Source organism: Calidris pugnax, unplaced genomic scaffold (assembly GCF_001431845.1).
Source record: "Calidris pugnax isolate Ruff unplaced genomic scaffold, ASM143184v1 scaffold63, whole genome shotgun sequence".
Taxonomy (NCBI): domain Eukaryota; kingdom Metazoa; phylum Chordata; class Aves; order Charadriiformes; family Scolopacidae; genus Calidris; species Calidris pugnax.
In genome coordinates, this window is record NW_015090852.1 from 932,348 (window position 1) to 950,233 (window position 17,886).

General features: G+C 40.8%; 1 protein-coding gene across 1 annotated transcript in view; it reads left to right on the forward strand.

Moving 5' to 3' along the window:
* Positions 1-17,886, forward strand: part of RASAL2 (RAS protein activator like 2) — a 184,420-nt gene that overhangs the window by 104,743 nt on the left and 61,791 nt on the right. Inside the window, exon 4 of the mRNA XM_014943486.1 lies at positions 7,856-7,962. Within this exon, the coding sequence (XP_014798972.1) occupies positions 7,856-7,962 (107 nt within the window). The remainder of the gene's footprint in view (positions 1-7,855; positions 7,963-17,886) is intronic.

Here is a 17,886-nt window from a genome sequence, read left to right on the forward strand (position 1 = left end):
TTGCTGGGTTTAAAACTGGCTGGAGGCCGGGCCCAGAGAGGGATGGTGAATGGAGTTAAATCCAGTTGGCGGCCGGTCACGAGTGGTGTCCCCCAGGGCTCGGTATTGGGGACAGTTCTCTTTAATATCTTTATCAATGATCTGGATGAGGGGATCAAGTGCACCTTCAGTCAGTCGTTCACAGATGACACCAAATGAGGTGGGACTGTCAACCTGCTTGAGGGTAGAAAGGCTCTACAGGGGGATCTGGACAGGCTGGATCGATGGGCCAAGGCCAATGGGATGAGGTTCAACAAGGCCAAGTGCCAGGTCCTGCACTTGGGTCACAACAGCCCCACGTAGGGCCACAGGCTTGGGCCAGAGTGGTTGGAGAGCTGCTGCCCGGCAGAAAAGGACCAGGGGATGTTGGTCGACTGTGGGCTGAACATGAGCCAGCAGTGTGCCCAGGTGGCCAAGAAGGCCCTGTTCAGCATCAGGAACAGCGTGGTGAGTAGGTCTTGGAAGGTGATTGTCCCCCTGTACTGGGCACTGGTGAGGCCCCACCTCGAGGGCTGTGTCCAGTTTTGGGCCCCTTACCACAAAAAAAGACATTGAGGTGCTGGAGCGGGTCCAGAGAAGGGCAACGAAGCTGGTGAGGGGTCTGGAGAGTAAGTCTTATGAGGAGAGGCTGAGGGAGCTGGGGGTGTTCGGCCTGGAAAAAGGAGGCTGAGGGAAGACCTTATTGTTTCCTGAGGGAAACGGCTTCAGGTTGTGCCAGGGGAAGTTTAGATTGGATATTAGGAAAAAGTTTTACACTGAAAGGGTTATTAAGCATTGGAAGAGGCTGCCTGGGGAAGTGGTTGAGTCACCATCCCTGGCAGTATTTAAAAGACGGGTAGACATAGTGCTTAGAGACGTGGTTTAGTGATGGTTTCTGTCAGCGTTAGGTTGATGTTTGGACTGGCTGATCTGAAGGATCCCTTCCAACCTAGGCAGTTCTATGGCTCTATGATTCTATCTCCTCATGCTTTCTATCCCCCTTCTTTTTATTTCTGTCTCTAATTTTGTTAGCTGGTATGTATTTTCACCAGGGTAGAGGAAAGCATAAGTAAATACTGACGACACCCAACGACATCTCTTTCTTGTTAGTGCTGTCACATGAGCACTCTGAAACAACCCTAAAGAGACAATGAGACAAAAATAGTCTCTTCTGTCTTAATGAAGTTGTGAATAACATACTTTTACTGAATGTATATGCTTTATTGTTATATCTTAAACTGCCTTGGAGCGGGTTGAATTGTTGTAGTTTTTGAAATGCTTATTTATTTTTTAAAGGCTGTAAAAGTGAATTAGATACTCCCTTTTTAATAGGCTCAACACGTTAGTTTATTTGGAATGAAAGTATTTGAATTAGCAGCCCAGCTGATTATTCCCACTTGAACATTCATTCATGCATATAAACCATTTTTTTAAAAATTGTATATATGTGTATGTATGTTGTTCGGTGGTTTTGGGGTTTTTTGGTGTGTTTTTTTTTTTTTTAAGCATTCATTCATGCATATAAACCATTTTTTAAGAAATTGTATTTATGTGTATGTTGGTTGTTTGGTGTTTTGGGGTTTTTGGTGGGTTTTTTTTTTTAAACATGACTATAGGAGACCAAAGCATCAAGGTCAAACAGGCACCTACATTATTTATGCAGTGTGGTAGGTGATCAGCAACTTGCAGTGAAAGTAGTTAATAAAAATGTAGCAGAGTAGAAAATGGGGTATCTATGTTTTGGGTTGTTTTCCTGCCCTACAAGCTAAAATCTTTTAGCGTACTGACTTTGTAAAAGTAAGAAACAAGCTCTGTAGTTCCTGTTGTCTGTGAAACAAATATTGAATCTCTGTTTGTTTGTCTCTGTAGTAAACCACTCCACTGGTGGTTACATCTATGAGTAACATCTTCAAAAACTAGCTGCCAACAGCAAACCCATAAGTGCTCCAACTCTTCCAAGCTTAGACTTGAGCCTATTATTTCTTTAAGCATGTTTGTAAAAGAAATACTAAGTCATAACAAGTCAAGTGCTGCAGGTTTTTATTCTGTATTTCTTTTGTAGTTAATCCGTAAGACTAATTGGCCTTTTGAGAGAGTAGAAAATAGTGCTGAAGGAAGCCTTGAAATCCTTTAGTCCTTTCTAGTCCATTGCCACATCCCCAGTAAGGTCTCTTCTGTCTGTCCTCTTTGAGAGAAACACTTGTCTTTCCCATTCTTATAAATTTTCAATAACTAAGATTATTTTTTTTTACCAAATCTTCCCTCGAGATACTCTTTTATTTTCGCCCCCTAGGATTTGGTTATTTATCTGGGGATAATGGCTTTCATATCAGTGTATTGTAAAAATAAAATAGTTGCCCAGAGGCCCATAAAGGGTAGACTTACTTAACTTGCATGTCTTATTTTCCTGATGTACCTCTTCCTTCCTGCCTCTTGTGTAGGGTTTATCACACTCTAATAGTTTGTTAAGACTGTAAACTCTTTGGGGCAGAAATGGTTCAGTGCTTAAGTCTGGCCACGCTGCATCCTCCGGGCATTACCATATTTGAATATAATAACCTGTCCAGGCAGGTCAATTCCTAAAACAACACAGAGGAGAGATAAATATTTAGATTATTTGTCCACTGTGGTAACTATTGTTGCGTGAGTGCTACAACATTTAAAACAACGACAAATTTTGCTTAAAAAAGGGGGATATAGTATGTGTCGCTTATTGATCCTTCCTTCAGACAAGAGGCTAATTACAGGGTTGTTTGATTGTTCGGGTAATGCTCTGACCAGCAGCAATTGGCATTTTCTCATGGGGAGTGCCAAGGTAGCTATATAAAGAGGGTGAAAATATTTGGGTGGGTTCAGTTTGCTTTCAGCTGGGGACATTTTTAATAGGAGTGTACCCGAGAGGCAGGCTTTGGGAACACTTAGTGCTGGAAAGGTATTTAGTCATATTGAACTGGTTTTGTATTTTTCAAATGCCTGTAATTAAGGCAGACTTGAGAGGCAGAATGAATTGATTCTTTTTATGAATCACATTCTCAATCCCCTCTAGTCGCAGCCCAAGGTACCATCGTATCAGGATGTGTGCAGATAAAACAAAATCTCAATCCCTGCAATTTTATTATATCTTTCTTTTATTTTCCTAACCAGTTAGATAATATACACCAGCAGTCTGCCCTTATCCTACTAAAGACAACACAAAGATACCAAATAAGGATATTTGGAGTATGAATCTGAGGATGGATAGTATTATTATTTAGTTCATTTTGCTCAACAGAATCTATGATTTGGGAAAGAAATATTAATTTTTTGTGAGTAGTATGATATTTTTTTTCAGATGAGTGGTAAATACAGCCTTTCACAAACTCAAAATCTTTTTTGCACATAAGAGTGAAGGATGTTGTAGCAGGTAATTGGTCACCATGTGTTATTATGAATTGCTAAAAGTCACAACTGATTAAACTGTGACTTTGATTATTGATTTTGACTTTTGATTGATTGATTATTGTGACCTGCTAAAAGGCTGGTGTGCAGAAAGTGACCAGGCTGAGAACTTTATTACAAAAATGTAGGACCTGGCAGCCTGGAGTAGATGGTGTGATCTGTTGTTCGCTGTGACAGGGACCAGTACTAGCCCCTTATGAGTAATGACAGACAAGAGTTATTCTTACCCCTTTTATGTGGTCCTACCCCTTTTTTGCATCTCCAGATAGGTCTTTGGGGCTGCTTTAGAGTCACTGCCTGGACTTCATAAGCAGGAACTCAGATCTGGAGGTGTTCTGGCCAGTTCTGGGAGAACACAAGCCTAGTCTGGAAGGTGCCACAGTCTTGATGCAAGTTCCACCGAGCCCATGCAGTAGTTTCATTGCATTGCCCTTTGCAAAATCACAGACACCCCTCTAATCTTTGTTTCTGTGACCTTATTTGCAAGTTCAGTAACTTAATTCTTTTCACTCTAACCCCTGAGGAGGTTTCTTTGTTACTGATTGTTTTGCCTGCCCTTCTCCAATCCATGGAGACGGAGTGGCGAGCACTCTCCTGCAAATCTGGGTGGTTTGTTTCATCTCTACTTCTCCCACCTTGAGAAAAAGCTCTTCACAGTAGAATATGAATTCCCACAGCAGCAAAAGTTGCAGATTTCAAGTGGCCAGAGCACCCAGCAATAGGAAATTCAGATGGAGTCCAAGAAGCACATCCTGACCAGAGGTCAGTGAGGCTACACCGCTGTGGCCAAGAGGGTTGGTTGTCTTCTAAGGATGTCAATTATCAGCACTTCTCCTAGTAGTAAGTGGCACCTGTCTTACACAAACCTGCCTTTGGGCCAGCAAAACCAGGTTTGGTGTTGCAGAGGGAAGAGGGTGGTGCAATATGAAGATGTGAGAAGAGACCTACCTTCCTTATATCCTTGGGCTGTTCCCTCTTCAGAGCTGTGTGCCATTGCTGAGTAATTGGCTCAGCTCATTTGTAACTATGTCTGTGTAGGGTGTAAATATTTATTTGCGTAAATATTTATTTACATAAATATAACTGTATATCACCAATATATGAAGTGATAAATTAAAGTGTCCCACAGGGATGTTTACAACTCGTTTGTTTGATGGATTATTTTTTTAAGGTTGCAAAGGGGGAAGACCTATCTAGCTCTCTTTTTTTTTTTTCTCCTTCCCAGAAATTGAGAGTGGATGAAGAGGGTTTCAGATTGCTTATCCATAGAAACAAGGTGATTTATCTCTAGTCTTGGTCTCTGAGAGTTAGCAACAAAGAAAGCAGTTGTAATTTAATACTAAGCCGATGAGAGGTATATTGATTTTTACAGCAGGTGAAGATTATGCAAGAGTAGCCTCTAGCATTGCTTGTGGAGCAGGGGAGGGAACTGTCTAATTTTTTGCCTGGTCGTGACAGTATAGATTTTTTATTTTTTTTTTTTACACGAGTCAGCAAAACTACTGTTCTACAGGCATCATAGCAGGTTGCTTTAGGTTTTGATTTCCAGCTAACATATCTCGACAATTTTGCTGTATCTAGGTCTTCTTTTTTCCCGGGGACTGAGCATGTTGTTTATTTGCTCTTGTTTTTTAGAAGGAGAAAAAAGGGGACTGTAGTTTTATTTTTAGTTTATTGTGGGCATCTTGTGAATATTTCATTTTCCGTTTTCCATTTGGTACACTCCTCTGGTGATCTGAGAATGGAAGAAACTCAGTTTACTGATGGAATCTCAGTGGTTTATTTCCAGAGAACTTGAATTGCTGCTGGGTGGAGGTTGGGGGAAGAGGAAAGCAAGGAGAGCCAGGCGTGTTCCTTGTTCTAGCTTTTCAACTCCATGTGGTTTAAACTTCAACTTTTTCCCAAACTGCCCCTCCTGCAGAACCTATTGTCGAAAATGGTGGGGAATTTGGGCTCCTGTTTTCACTTATGACTCAGCAAAGTTAACAGACTGTGGTAAATCACTGAAGCAGCTTTGATGTGATTTCCTGTGGGTGAGAAGTGGAGAAAGCCAAACCTATTACGTTACACATTACTATTCGACGTAAAATAAAAGGTGTTCTCTTTAGTCCCCGGTTTCAAGTGAATATATCACCCCCATCTGCTTTCATCACATTTACAGTGAGAACAGCAGGAGCAATGGTTTAAATCCCATTTTAACACAGCCCTCTTTGGGAGAGCAGTACTTACAGGTGGTGCAGAAAATAAGTTTTCCTTCCTAGAGGCAGGGGGAGGAGGCTGGCGGTATGAAAGAGCGCATCCTCAAATAAAACTACCAACCTCTGCAAAGGCTCCTGATAGGGTGCCATTGGCCGCTAACTCCAAAACCTTGGTCTAGCACTGGCCCTGCTCCAAGCTCCTTGTTCTCTAAAGGTGCCCTGAGAGGGACTTACCTTCCAGCCCTGAAGCAGGTGATGCTTCTTTAGCCGTACCAGAAAAGTGCCCGGTGCTGCTTATCAGCCGAGAGGGAAATCTTGATTTGGAGCCATAACTTGCTGTGTTGCAGTTATTGCCAGCTCTGACAGACTGTGATTTACTTAGTGGGTGCTTCTGCATTGTCTTCATGGTCGGCGGCGAGCGCGGCTCTGCCCTGCCCATTTTCCATAGAATCACAGAATCCTACATTGTGTGCTTAGACTTTGTTTGCCCGGTTCGGGAGGCTCTTCCCCCCTCTTAGCAGCTCTTTCCCCATCGAGGCTTGCAAGCAGGTTGAGAGGCTGAACGTTAGCGGTCTGGTTTTTTTTTTTAAAAGATAAATATCTCCAGCCTGAGACACTAATACTGCAGGGTCCAGATTTCTTAGCCTCTTGTTCAGTATGCTCCATTTTGTCGCTCTTCAAGCATCCGCGGGAGATACATATTGTAACTCTGGTGAAATCAAAACCCGGTATGCAAAGGCATCACAAGTAATGTTATCCCTGAAGAAGGCTTTTCTCCTTTTTCCTTCGGTTATTTTGAGGAAAACACTGCTCTCGTGGCACCGACTGGCTGTCTATCTCTCTAAACCTTTTTTTTTTTTGCTGCCGTGAATCAGGATATACGGGGAAATTTTCTGTAGCGGAGGGAAGCCGGCAGTTGGGCGTCTGTTAATAGCCTGAAAGTAACTAATGAGGATGTGCAGTCGGAGCGATTGATTGAATAGCTGCAGTCCTGTGTGTTTCTTTTTCACTTGCTGGCTGGCTGGCTTGCTCTCTGCAAGCCCTGGGAAGGGAGGGGGAACGGAGAGAAGACCCAGCTTTCTCTTAAGTGGAAGTAGCACGGATCCCCAGGGCCAGGCGGCCAGAAATGGAAGTTTAAGCTGCATCTGTCTCTTGAAAGGAAAACGGCAGGAGTCAAAATGTCACTGCCTGGAGTCACGGCTTACTCCTTTTCTTTAAGATCCAGAAGATAACAATGGACTTTCTGCTAGGAAGTGATTTTTTTTTTTTTTTCCTTCCCCGTGTTGGGGGATGTTTTGTGAAGCTGGATTCCTCTAAGTCTGGCAATTGAGCTGGAGATGGGCAGCAGTTGTGATAAAGGTATCTATATGTATATATGTATCTAGCTATATATAAAAAATGCATATATGTACAGTATATGTGTGTTTGTGTGGAGATTTTTAATAGTGTGTATGCTTTATTATGCTATTATTCTAGTATTTATACTAGAAAAAGGTAGAAGTGCATCTTGTATGGATATTTGTGCTCGTCAGATCAGCCTGCATGGATTTAAGATGCCAAAGTCGTATCTTAGTAAGGTCATATTGCCAGAATGAGGAGAAGTTGACCTATTTTTTTTATCTGCAGAGATATATATGTCATATTACCCGGGCAGTTAGGAGTCTTCTGCTGGTTGCATGGTTTGAGCAAGTAGTGGGATCATATAAGACCGAACTTTGACCTTTGTCAAATTGTGTTCAGCTGTGACTAAAATTGAGCTTCCCTGTGTCTTGATTTTAGTTATCTGTTAATTACTGCATTGCTTCTGAAAAAAAAAAAAATAAAAAATCAAAGCATTCTGAATACTGTCTCACAAACAGTAATAGAATACTTAATATGTTTGGGTATTGATCTTTACCAGTATTTTTTAATTGTAATTGCCTATTGCCTACAATCAAGTCAGATTCACAACCCTGAATCTGTCAGTGCTTTTTTTTATTGTAATTGCCTACAATCGAGTCAGATTCACAACCCTGAATCTGTCAGTGAAAATTCCACTGTAATTTAGGAAGTAAATAAGATATAGAAAAATAGGTGAGTGTAATTCAGCAGTTTAGTAATGCACTTGAAACTTTGCTGAGGCGTCTGTCCTACAGAGCATAAAACCTGACTATTCCCCACCCCCCGGCACCCATTCATCTTCTTTTTCTTCTCTTCCTTAGAGGTCCCAGCAGAGAGATCTCCTCGCAGGCGGAGCATCTCCGGGACCAGCACCTCTGAGAAAACCAACTCCATGGATGCTTCGAATACTTCTCCTTTCAAAGTGCCAGTAAGTGTGCTTTTCCTGTAAAGGAGGAATTTTTCTTACTGAATAGGAGGAGGAGAATAAAATATCACAGTAGAAAACTAAGCTCTGAATGGGAAAAAAAAAAAAATGCAACCAACTAGTATTCAGTTAATATTTCCAGTTGAGCAAGAGGTATTGCTATCAGCTGTCAATTATCAATGAGATTTCTGGTAGATCTGTATCTTGCTTATTTTCATTGCCTTGATCTAAAGTTGTGAATAGTGAAACATCAGTATTAATGTGGGCAGCGACCTATATAAATACTTTTGAAGTCGCCACGAGGGATTGCATTACATATTCAATTTTGACTAGAAAAAGGAATTCCTTTGGGTTGGTGATTGCATGTTATGTTTCCTTCATGCCAGTGAAGTACATAGAAAATTGAAATGGCTTTATAGTTTATTCAGAAGCTGATGAAATTTCTGCAGGTGTGTTAGTTGCTCTTTAGCTCTTCGTTTTTTGTCGTGAGTTTGGTTGGCTGTGAGTCTGCTGGAGACTTTTTCAACTAGGGACTGGATTTTCTTGCTTGTGTCAGTCTTTGGTCAGTGTATCCAAGAGCATAAAGGCCTTTGTTATCAGACTGAGGGTAAATGCTTCAAGTTAAAATGTTTTGTAATGTTTTAACAGTATTTGTTTGTGTTTTGAAATACCTAACTTGAATATTACAAATATTTTCATTCCCCTCTGTATTTTTGGCAAGTAATCTGCCTTCTTTAAAACCTGAGGGCAAGCAGGAGAAGAATTATCTAGAGAACATTGGGGGTTTTTTTTGTATATTCTCTATGGATACGAGTACCATTTTTGTTCCTTAGTGTATATGTTCTTGCTTTGCTTTTGATAGCACTCATCTCTTTTAAGCATGCTTCCTGTCTCTCTTTAGATCCAAATGTGTGTGAAACTTGGGTTTTGATTAAACCCTACATTGTATCATTTAAAAAGTAAAATAAAAAATCAGCCAAGGATTTAATGAGAGCTATTTAAATTATGAAAGGATTGAGGTTGGTCAGAATGTACAGAATATGTGGTGTTTAAAGCAACCCGTAAACTCATGATTTATTGAAATTGAAAAAGGGAGCAAGGAAGCAGTGAATATACTGGGTATCCATACTTTGCCCCTTTTCAGAGTCGGAGAATAATATAGATTGGAAGGGACCTCCAGAAGTCTCTGATCTGTTCCCCTCTTCAAAGCTGGACCAACTTATATCAGGTTGCTCAGGGCATTCTCCAGACAGGGGTTGAAAACCTCCAAGGATGCAGATTGCACGGCCTTGCTGGATGACCTGTTCTGTTGTTTGACTATCCTCAGTGTGAAAAATATTTCTTCTGTAAAGCCTTTCTTGTCAGAACAAAACTTGAACTTATAATATCTATTGAAACACCATGAATCACATTTTCCTCTGGTTCAAAAAATATCTGAAGTAGCAGTTGCTAAAGCAGAATATATTGCTTAGCCTTGAAAAGAGAAAGCTTAGAAGGAAATCTTAGCCATGTGTATAAATACCTGATGGAAGGGAATAAAGGTGACAGCCAGGCTCTTTGGACAAGAGGCAGTGAGCACAAATTGAAATATGAGAAATTCCATTTAAGCATAAGAAGAATCTTTTTTTCATGTGGTGTTGACTGACAAACAGTGGAACAGGTTGCCTGGAAAGGTTGTGGACTCTCTGTGCTTGGAGATACATTAAAAAGCAGACTGGACACATGGTCCTAAGGATTTTGCTTTAGTTTACCCTGCTTTGAGCAGGGGGGTAGACTAGACAATCTCCAGAGCTGCCTTCCCACCTCAGCTAGTCTGTGAACTAACTCCATCACTTCAATAGTCTGTTCTCTGGGTAACGCTTGGGGGAGAAAGGGTTTTGGACTAGTTGCCTGTGAATTCATCACAAGAATATGCTGTTATGTCAAGTTCTGAGATTTTTATGCTCAGCTCATGGTCCACACGGTTCCAGGAGGATTTCTGAACTCTGATAGCCTTCAAAAGTCCTAGATATTCTCATCTTTCTATATAAGAAATTCTCTGTCTTCTCTCTTCATCTATAAGTAATTGCCCTAGCCTTTAGATGCGTACATACGTGGTCATCGTCTTCATCTAACCACTGCAAGCTACATATCAGAAATGTTTGATTACTATCTGTGTCTTTTAGTTGCCTCCTTTTTTTCTTGTTCCTCATTCCTGTACGTTATTTTTTATGTCCATCCTATCTTGTAAGTAATGTTTTAATGTTTCTCTAACTCTTCTCTAATATGTCTCAGTTCTTGCTCCCTTTCAAAACAAGAACTTTGCAGAATGTTTCTCATTTTCCCTGGCAGTGTGTTGGGCTTTTAGGACTGGCAAATAGGCTCAGGAAGCAGTACGTGGCTGCCTTTCTTGGGCATAAACCAAGAAAAAAAACCCTTGTGCCATGTTTAGCTGGTATTATGCTGCTTTGTCTGCCTGGCCACCTGTATACCCAGGAGCATAATGCACCCTCCTGTTTTTCTCATAGGGACAAGGCTTCTGGCTTGATAGGTTTTGATCTAAATAACCCATTTATATGCTGTTACTCCTTAGCAGGTTGCGGTGCAGGTGGAGGCTGAGATCACCCTGTTTTAAAACATGTCAACTTCGGATGGGTTTAAAAAGAGCAAGCTGCAATTAGAAGTCACATTGCTTAAGAATACAGATGAGCTCAAGCCAAAACTTCTGAAATAAAATACCCTGCTGACTTTGTGGATTGGCACACATCTAATAGGTGAACGATAAGACGGGGAAGAATCATGTTTCTTCCTTTGATTTATATTAAGAATTTCCCAGCTCTCAGGAGTAGGTAAGGTGGCTTGGGTGCCTCATGGAAGTCTCAGATCAGTGGTGTGAGAAGAGCTTCAAGTGAAGGCTGTAAGGGGTGCCTGTAAATGGCTTTAGATTTGTGTGTGTTTGTGAAGTCATCCTTATTTGACGGGGATTTATTGTACATATAAAGAAGATTAATAATAAGAGAACTTGCCTTTCTGTTTTTCCAAACATTGACACCTACAGGATAGGTTGGAGGGTCATGGGCAGCTGCAGTGTAGTGCTGTCTCAGTTATTCTTCCTGGGGACCTGACTCTGTGCCATACCTCTTCTGCTCGCTGCTTGGATTTCTAACAGAAAGCAGCTTAAGGCAGGGGACAGCTTAACCTTCTTCCATACTGATGGAAAATTATGCTGAGACTTTCATAATAAGTTGCTTTTACAGCTTTTTAAGTTTGCCTCTCGGAAAAGCTTATTTAAAAGCTGTCTTCTCAATAGGACAGTGGCTTCCAGCATGTTCTGTGCAGGTTTTTTTTTCCTTTCAAACGCCAGGCAGTGGTACTCACTCAGAACAAGGCATCTGTTTTTTTAATACTGCTAATTGGCATTTGTTTAGCATCTGGAATTTTGATTCATAACAGCATAATGGCCTTTAAGCGAACATTTCCTTGACGAGATATTTTTTTAAGTAGTCTCTTCAGTGGCAGTGGTCAATGAAGGATTTATTTTAAAGGGCTGATGTGTAAAGTTCAGGACGTTTGCCCTCCTACCTTCCACAATGCATGTGCACTGGATGAAAAGACTTGTTTAAATTCACTATTGTGTGAAAGTAGAGTTTCAGTAGTTATCATGGAATTGTTGGAGTTGGAAAGGACCTTCTAGAGATCATCTAGTCTAACCCCCCTGCCAAAGCAAGGTTGCCTAGAGCACAGAATCACAGAATCTTCTAGGATGGAAGGGACCTTAAAGATCATCTTGTCCAACCGTCAACCTAACTGACAAAAATAGACACCCACACCACAAACAAGGAGCATCATCACTAAACCATACCTCCCAGCACTACATCAACCCGTCTTTTGAACCCCTCCAGGGATGATGCCTCAACCACCTCCCTGGGCAGCCCATTCCAATGTCTGATAACCCTTTCAGTGAAAAAATGTTTCCTAATATCCAGCCTGAACCTCCCCTGGCGCAACTTGAGGCCATTTCCTCTTGTCCTGTCGCCTGTGACTTGAGAAAAGAGACCGACCCCCACCTCTCTACACCCTCCTTTCAGGGAGTTGTAGAGAGCAATAAGGTCTCCCCATTACTCAAGACTGCACTACTATAAACATACTCTTTCTCAGGACTAACCAGTACATGGACCAGGATGTGTGCTGTGTTTGTTCTGGTTATCTCCCACCAAGGGGAATAAAGTGGATTCTGCTGATGCTGACATTGCACAGCACAAGGCGTTCTTCTTCTTTCCCATTTCCCCAAATATTCTTCTCTGCAATTAAAACATTAGTCTCCATGTAGGTTCAGTGGTATTAATTGCCATTTGACAATTTCTGGGCGGAATATTGAGAGAGAACAGAAGAGCACGAAAGAGAGGAAAATTGAGATGAGGAAGTGTGTGTGTGTGTCTGTCTTCTTGCATATAGACCCATGTGCGCCGTTTATAGATACGCATATGTAAGAAAAGTCATATTTTTAATAATGAATCTTATTTGACTGAACAAATAGTAAGGCAGAGGGAACTGGCTAGAAGTAGGTATCGTGACGCATAGGTGGGCGAGGAACCAGCTTTTTCCCTTCCCACACACACACTATGTCCTGGCAGAGTGTCTCAGTCTCGGTGCATCCCGTTCCCTACTGTTGCACTGTCGAGCCCCGGTAGCACTGCAGCAACCTACCATATTCTTTGATTACTCTGCCCTTGGAATTGAGAGACCAGGGTAAATATGAGGTTATTATCAACGTCTTGAAACCTCCTCCAGTAGAGAGGAATTGCTAAACCGCTCTTCAGACTCTCCAATTTTGGCTTCTTTGGGGTAGGGTTTTAATGTGTTGTTATTACAAATAATATATGATTCATCCATGTCTGCTCGCTGTTAGGAAAAAAAAAATAAATGAGAAAGAGGCAAAGAAACAAGTGCAAATGAGATAGGAAAGCCAGAACACAATCTTCAAAGTAAATAAAATTATTTTTATAGGAACCCTGTGTGAATATGATGGGAAGCCTGATACAGATTGTCTTCCTCGGTTCGTTTCTAGTCAGGAGTATAATTGGATCTATAGAAATACTGTCTGCCTCTTTGCTCTTTAAGAGTACTGCTAAATGGAACAGAAGACAATGCAGCCAACCTAAGTGAAGGTCAAAGCTTGATGAGATCTTGCGGCTGCCCAGCCTCATCTTTTATGCAGTCAGCAAGATTGTTGCTTCTCCAGAGCACTGCTCCGCTACCGTCATGCTGCCAGATTAGGACAAGTCTGATCTTTTCTGGCCATGTGACCTGATGGCATACAAGTACATATTTTTAATTCTGTGTCAGCTCCAATGCAGAGATGGGATTGTTGATTTACATTAATGTGAGGCATCGTGGCATCCTTCATGAAAAACTGGCTGTGCTCAAATCTGTCCTCCCTATTGTTAAAATTAGCATTTTTGCTTCCACTTTCCACTCTTATCATAACACATTTGTTTGAATCTGCTTTTATTTTTTATCATTTGCCTGTGATGTGATGGCTTAGGTATACTTGCTGTTATTCCGTGGATGTTTTGTGTCAGAAGGCATAAATGTGTGATTGGTTACGTCCACGACGCTCATCAAGTTCTCATCTGTAGCTGAATTCTGGGTAATACTGTTCGTAGGCTCTACAGCCTTCACAATATCTTTCTGCCAAAGCAGATTTGTTCATTACATCAAACTTCAGAGTTGAGTCAGATGATGGGTATATCCAGTCTGTGACACCGTCTGGTGGATCTCAACAGCAGGAACACTCTTCTCATGTTTAATGTAAAGTTATCTAAGTCCCCTGCAATTAAATACTGGTCGTATTCCTGTCATCCTTGGTTTAATATTATTTAAACGTGTACCTAATTCTGTTCTTCACCTCCAAATCATGGCTTAGTCAAGTTGTGCAGAGTTTAATTAATGCATCGTCTGCAAATCAGTCCTTCTGGCCCTTTTATCACTTTTCTTGCTCTTCTGTTTTTAATTCCCTTCAATTGATTCTCCAAGTTCTGGTACTGAAGTTCACAGGAATGTGTGTTATCAGTTTCTAATTGCTCCCAGCCCTTTGTGTTATTTCTCTGTCCTCCCTGGCCCTTGCTTCACCTCCTAATTTAATATAGCTCAGTGTAATTAATGTGCTGTTTAACTTTTCTTCCCAATCACTAACGAAGATGTTAAACAGAAGCAGTCATGCCACTATCCCCACCACATCCCATTGGACCCTTTCTTCTACCTTGATACCTTATCACTTGTTGTAATTACTCTTTTTAGGTATCCTGCAGCCAGTTCCCGGGTTTGTGTTACTAGCTTTGACAAAGCTCATTTCCATTAATTTTTCTAATTAGTATGTATGTTGCATTATCAAAAGGTATTCTGAAGTGTTGGGCTGCTTGCTGGCTGTGTGCCAGGGGACTGAAGAGCCAAGGTCAGGAAAATTATTGCCTCCTTCCTGACGTGAGGGAAGGACAAAAATACAGCCACTTGAGTCGGGGTGATGTAGGCTGGAGGCCACCACTTCTCCAGGTACTTCACCAGCTGCAGCCAAGAACTGTTGTTTGATTAAACACTCTGATAGAATCAGACAACCTGTTTCTTATAATATTTATTACTTATCACCATTGTTTTGTTGTTCTCTAGGCAGACTTCTGACCTTTATTCCTTAATTCCTGGATACAGGGTTTTAAGGATGCTCTTTTCCTTATGCTAGTGCCTGATGTGGACACCTTCCATGAAGGCTCCCAGGCTCTGCTCCCAGTAGTGTCCATGCTAAACACCTTGCTGAACTGGGATCTGTAAAGCTGATGTAGCTCTCCCCAGCTATCGGGTAGCTCTTGTTTCTTCATGAATTTTTTAGTATGATTCCCAGTGACTTGGAAATTTGATTCCTTTAGTACTTTTTGACTGTATATCATGCAGAGTACATGCAATCTTATGGTCCATCTTATTAATAGATACATTATCTGTGTATTCTTGTTACGATATCCTCTCCTTTTCCTTGGTTTTCTTATTACTGTTCTTAAACTTGTTCATCCTATTCCGCATCCCTCCTGTGGCAGCAGACAATTTTTCATTGGAAAGTTGAAACTGTTATCTGGCCAAATCTGCAGTGCTGTCCCATCAGGGGAAAAATATCTTCCTGATCCTTGCTGTTGATCAGCTTGTGTCCTGAAGCATGATAATTGCTCACTCTTGTTATTTTTAAACCTGACTAATGCAGCTACATATGTTATTCTTCCTTATATAAACACATAATCCTTTTTTAATCTTGCTGAAAAAAATTTGTCTGTATAATATCTTGTGGTAGAGAATTCTACGGGCTGGTTTATAGATAGCATTAGAAAAGGTCTCCTGACAATCAGTTAAATGTGCTGCCTCTCCTGTTAAATTGCGCCTTGGTTTTCTTATGTAACGGAGCACATGAGGAGCTTAGTTAATTTCCATTCTATTTGTTTTATACATCTATAATCCCTTTTTGCTTTTGTTTCCAAAATAAATTGTCTTTAAAACATATCATTTGTAAATCCCCCTTCTTGTCTGCCTTTAATCAGTTTATACTTCTGGAGTTTGGTTTTGTTCTAGTTTTCTTGCTGAGATGAGAAGATCAGAAGAGAGAGGTGCATTAGTGTGAAAGCTATGGCAGATTTACATAATACCACTTTACTTTTATTGTGCTTTATCCTTTGTTTTATACATTCAAACATGGTTTTTTATTGTTGTCTGCCTGTGCACAAACCGCCTCTTCAGTGACATAGTGCAGTCTTTTTTGATGAGTTGATTGTAGAATTTGACTGTTGTCACTGTCATGTTCTTTACATTACCACCAAGGTGGATGTATAGTTGTTTTCAGCTGCTTTTCTACTGTGTGAGTAACTAAGAGCCTTTTCAAAGGCAGTCACTGGTAATATTTTAATAATGAGTGTTCCTGGGCTCATAAGTAAAGTTCACCTCCTTGCTTGTTATATTGGGGTTTTGTTATTCTACAGAGGATAGTAAATTTCACCATGTTTGCCTCCTAATCCCTGGAATATCCCGCTAGTTGTATCTTTCCATTTTATGACCTGGCTATCTTCCCCTGCTTCTTTGCTTCCCACAGCTTTACAACCTAACTGGCACAGGAGAGCATTTGCACTTGGCTACAATTATTTTATTTTTTTTTCCTGGTAGCTGCCTGTGAGCAACTTCAGAAATAAAATGCTTCGTGTTCTAACAACACCCAGTAGTAGGGAGGCAGTTCTGCTGTCGTCCATAGTCACTTGAGTGTTATCTTTGTACCCATCCAGTCCTTTCCCTCAGACAGAACAAGTCTCATTGCTCTGTAAATGAAGTTTCCCACCTGCTGTTATTAATAATGCATTAGTGCTCCTCATCGAGAATTATAAATGTTGCAAGCCTCCAAAAGGCAATGTGTTTGTCCCCAGAAATACCTAATGTAGGTATCAGTGCTGCAAACCACAGCCCTGAATATTAGATAAACCTTCATTGTCACCCATTTTGCCCTGGGTTTTGTGCTTTGAAACTTCTGCTAATACCGTTGCATTGTATCAATGAATAATTTGTGTTATAGTTATATGTAGTTTTATTAGTTTGTGGCTGAATTAACCTTTCACTTTCAAAGCAACAAAGACAACAATTATGCATGGGCTCATCTCTCCAAAATGAAGATTTGGTGTGCCTGTAGGGAGCAATAGGGAGTTATGTAGTCCATACTCAGTCTGTCTTTGAATTTGTTGGGCAGTTCTTGTGCTGCTTTACTGAGATTATGGACAGACAGTTTCATCTTTAGCACAGAGTGAGCATTTCCTAAATCCAAAGCTGTCCTGAACAACCACCATCCCTGAGTTTGAAATTCTTGGGGGTCAGAGTTTCTTTACCTTCCCTGTTCAACTATGGAGGGGAGTTACAAAAAACTGCTGAATTCATCACTTCTCCTGTGGCAATTTCTTCTTGGCAGAGTGAGAAAGATGAGTTGCTTAACTTCCAAATGAGATGAGGAGATTTCTCAGTGGGATTGAATTATTTTTAGAAGTTGGATCATTGGGATTTCTTCTCCCAGTGTTTGATGCTTTTGGCTGAGATGATGAACCTGCTCTGAACCTATTCCACACGCCTGATTGAGTGTGTGCTTGTGTGCTCACTCTCTCTCCTCCATCTCTCTTTTCCATCCCTGTTCCCCTAAACCTGTGGTTCTGAGAGGGATTTGTTCTGAGCTTTTTCCCATTAGGTGTGGACCATCAAATCTGTCTCTTGAGGGATGAAGGCACAATTCTACAGTTATTCTCTCACTGGACTCCTCTTAAAATACTGCATTTGGACTGTACTGATCTTTTCAGATTGCATCCTAGCTAATTTATCCTACCAAATATTTTGTACTTTTTAAATTAAGAACGTAGTCTCATAATTCCTGGCAGTTTGGGTAATAAGTTTACATATTTTTGTCTGAGGGTGTTTGTTTAAGCAGTAAAATTCCCACTGCTTTTAAAAATGTTCTGTGATGATTCTTAAAGCTCAGACACATCATTACATTTAGGTATAACAACCAAGCAGGGGTGTATTTTGTGTTGAAATAGGTATTTAAGAGAAATACCTAGACAATAAGAAAAGTAAGGGTGTTTTTGTTGTCATAGTGGTACAAGCTACAGTTATTAGCACTGGCAGGGATTTTTTCTCTATAGAAGGAAAAAGAAAGGAAGCTCTAAGTTAGATGGTAGTGTTGCAGATAGAAGTTTACTTTTCATCGCTACATCTTTTCTATATCTGCATTCAGTATTTAAAAGCATTTCCTCTCAAATGGAAGTCAAAAAGCTCTGCTCAGTTCTGGCACGTGTGAATTTTTCATGCTGCTCCCAGGTTGTCCATCTGTAAGCACTGGCCCTGCACGAACTGCCAACAAGGTGCAGAGAGAAAATATTGCAAATGTTT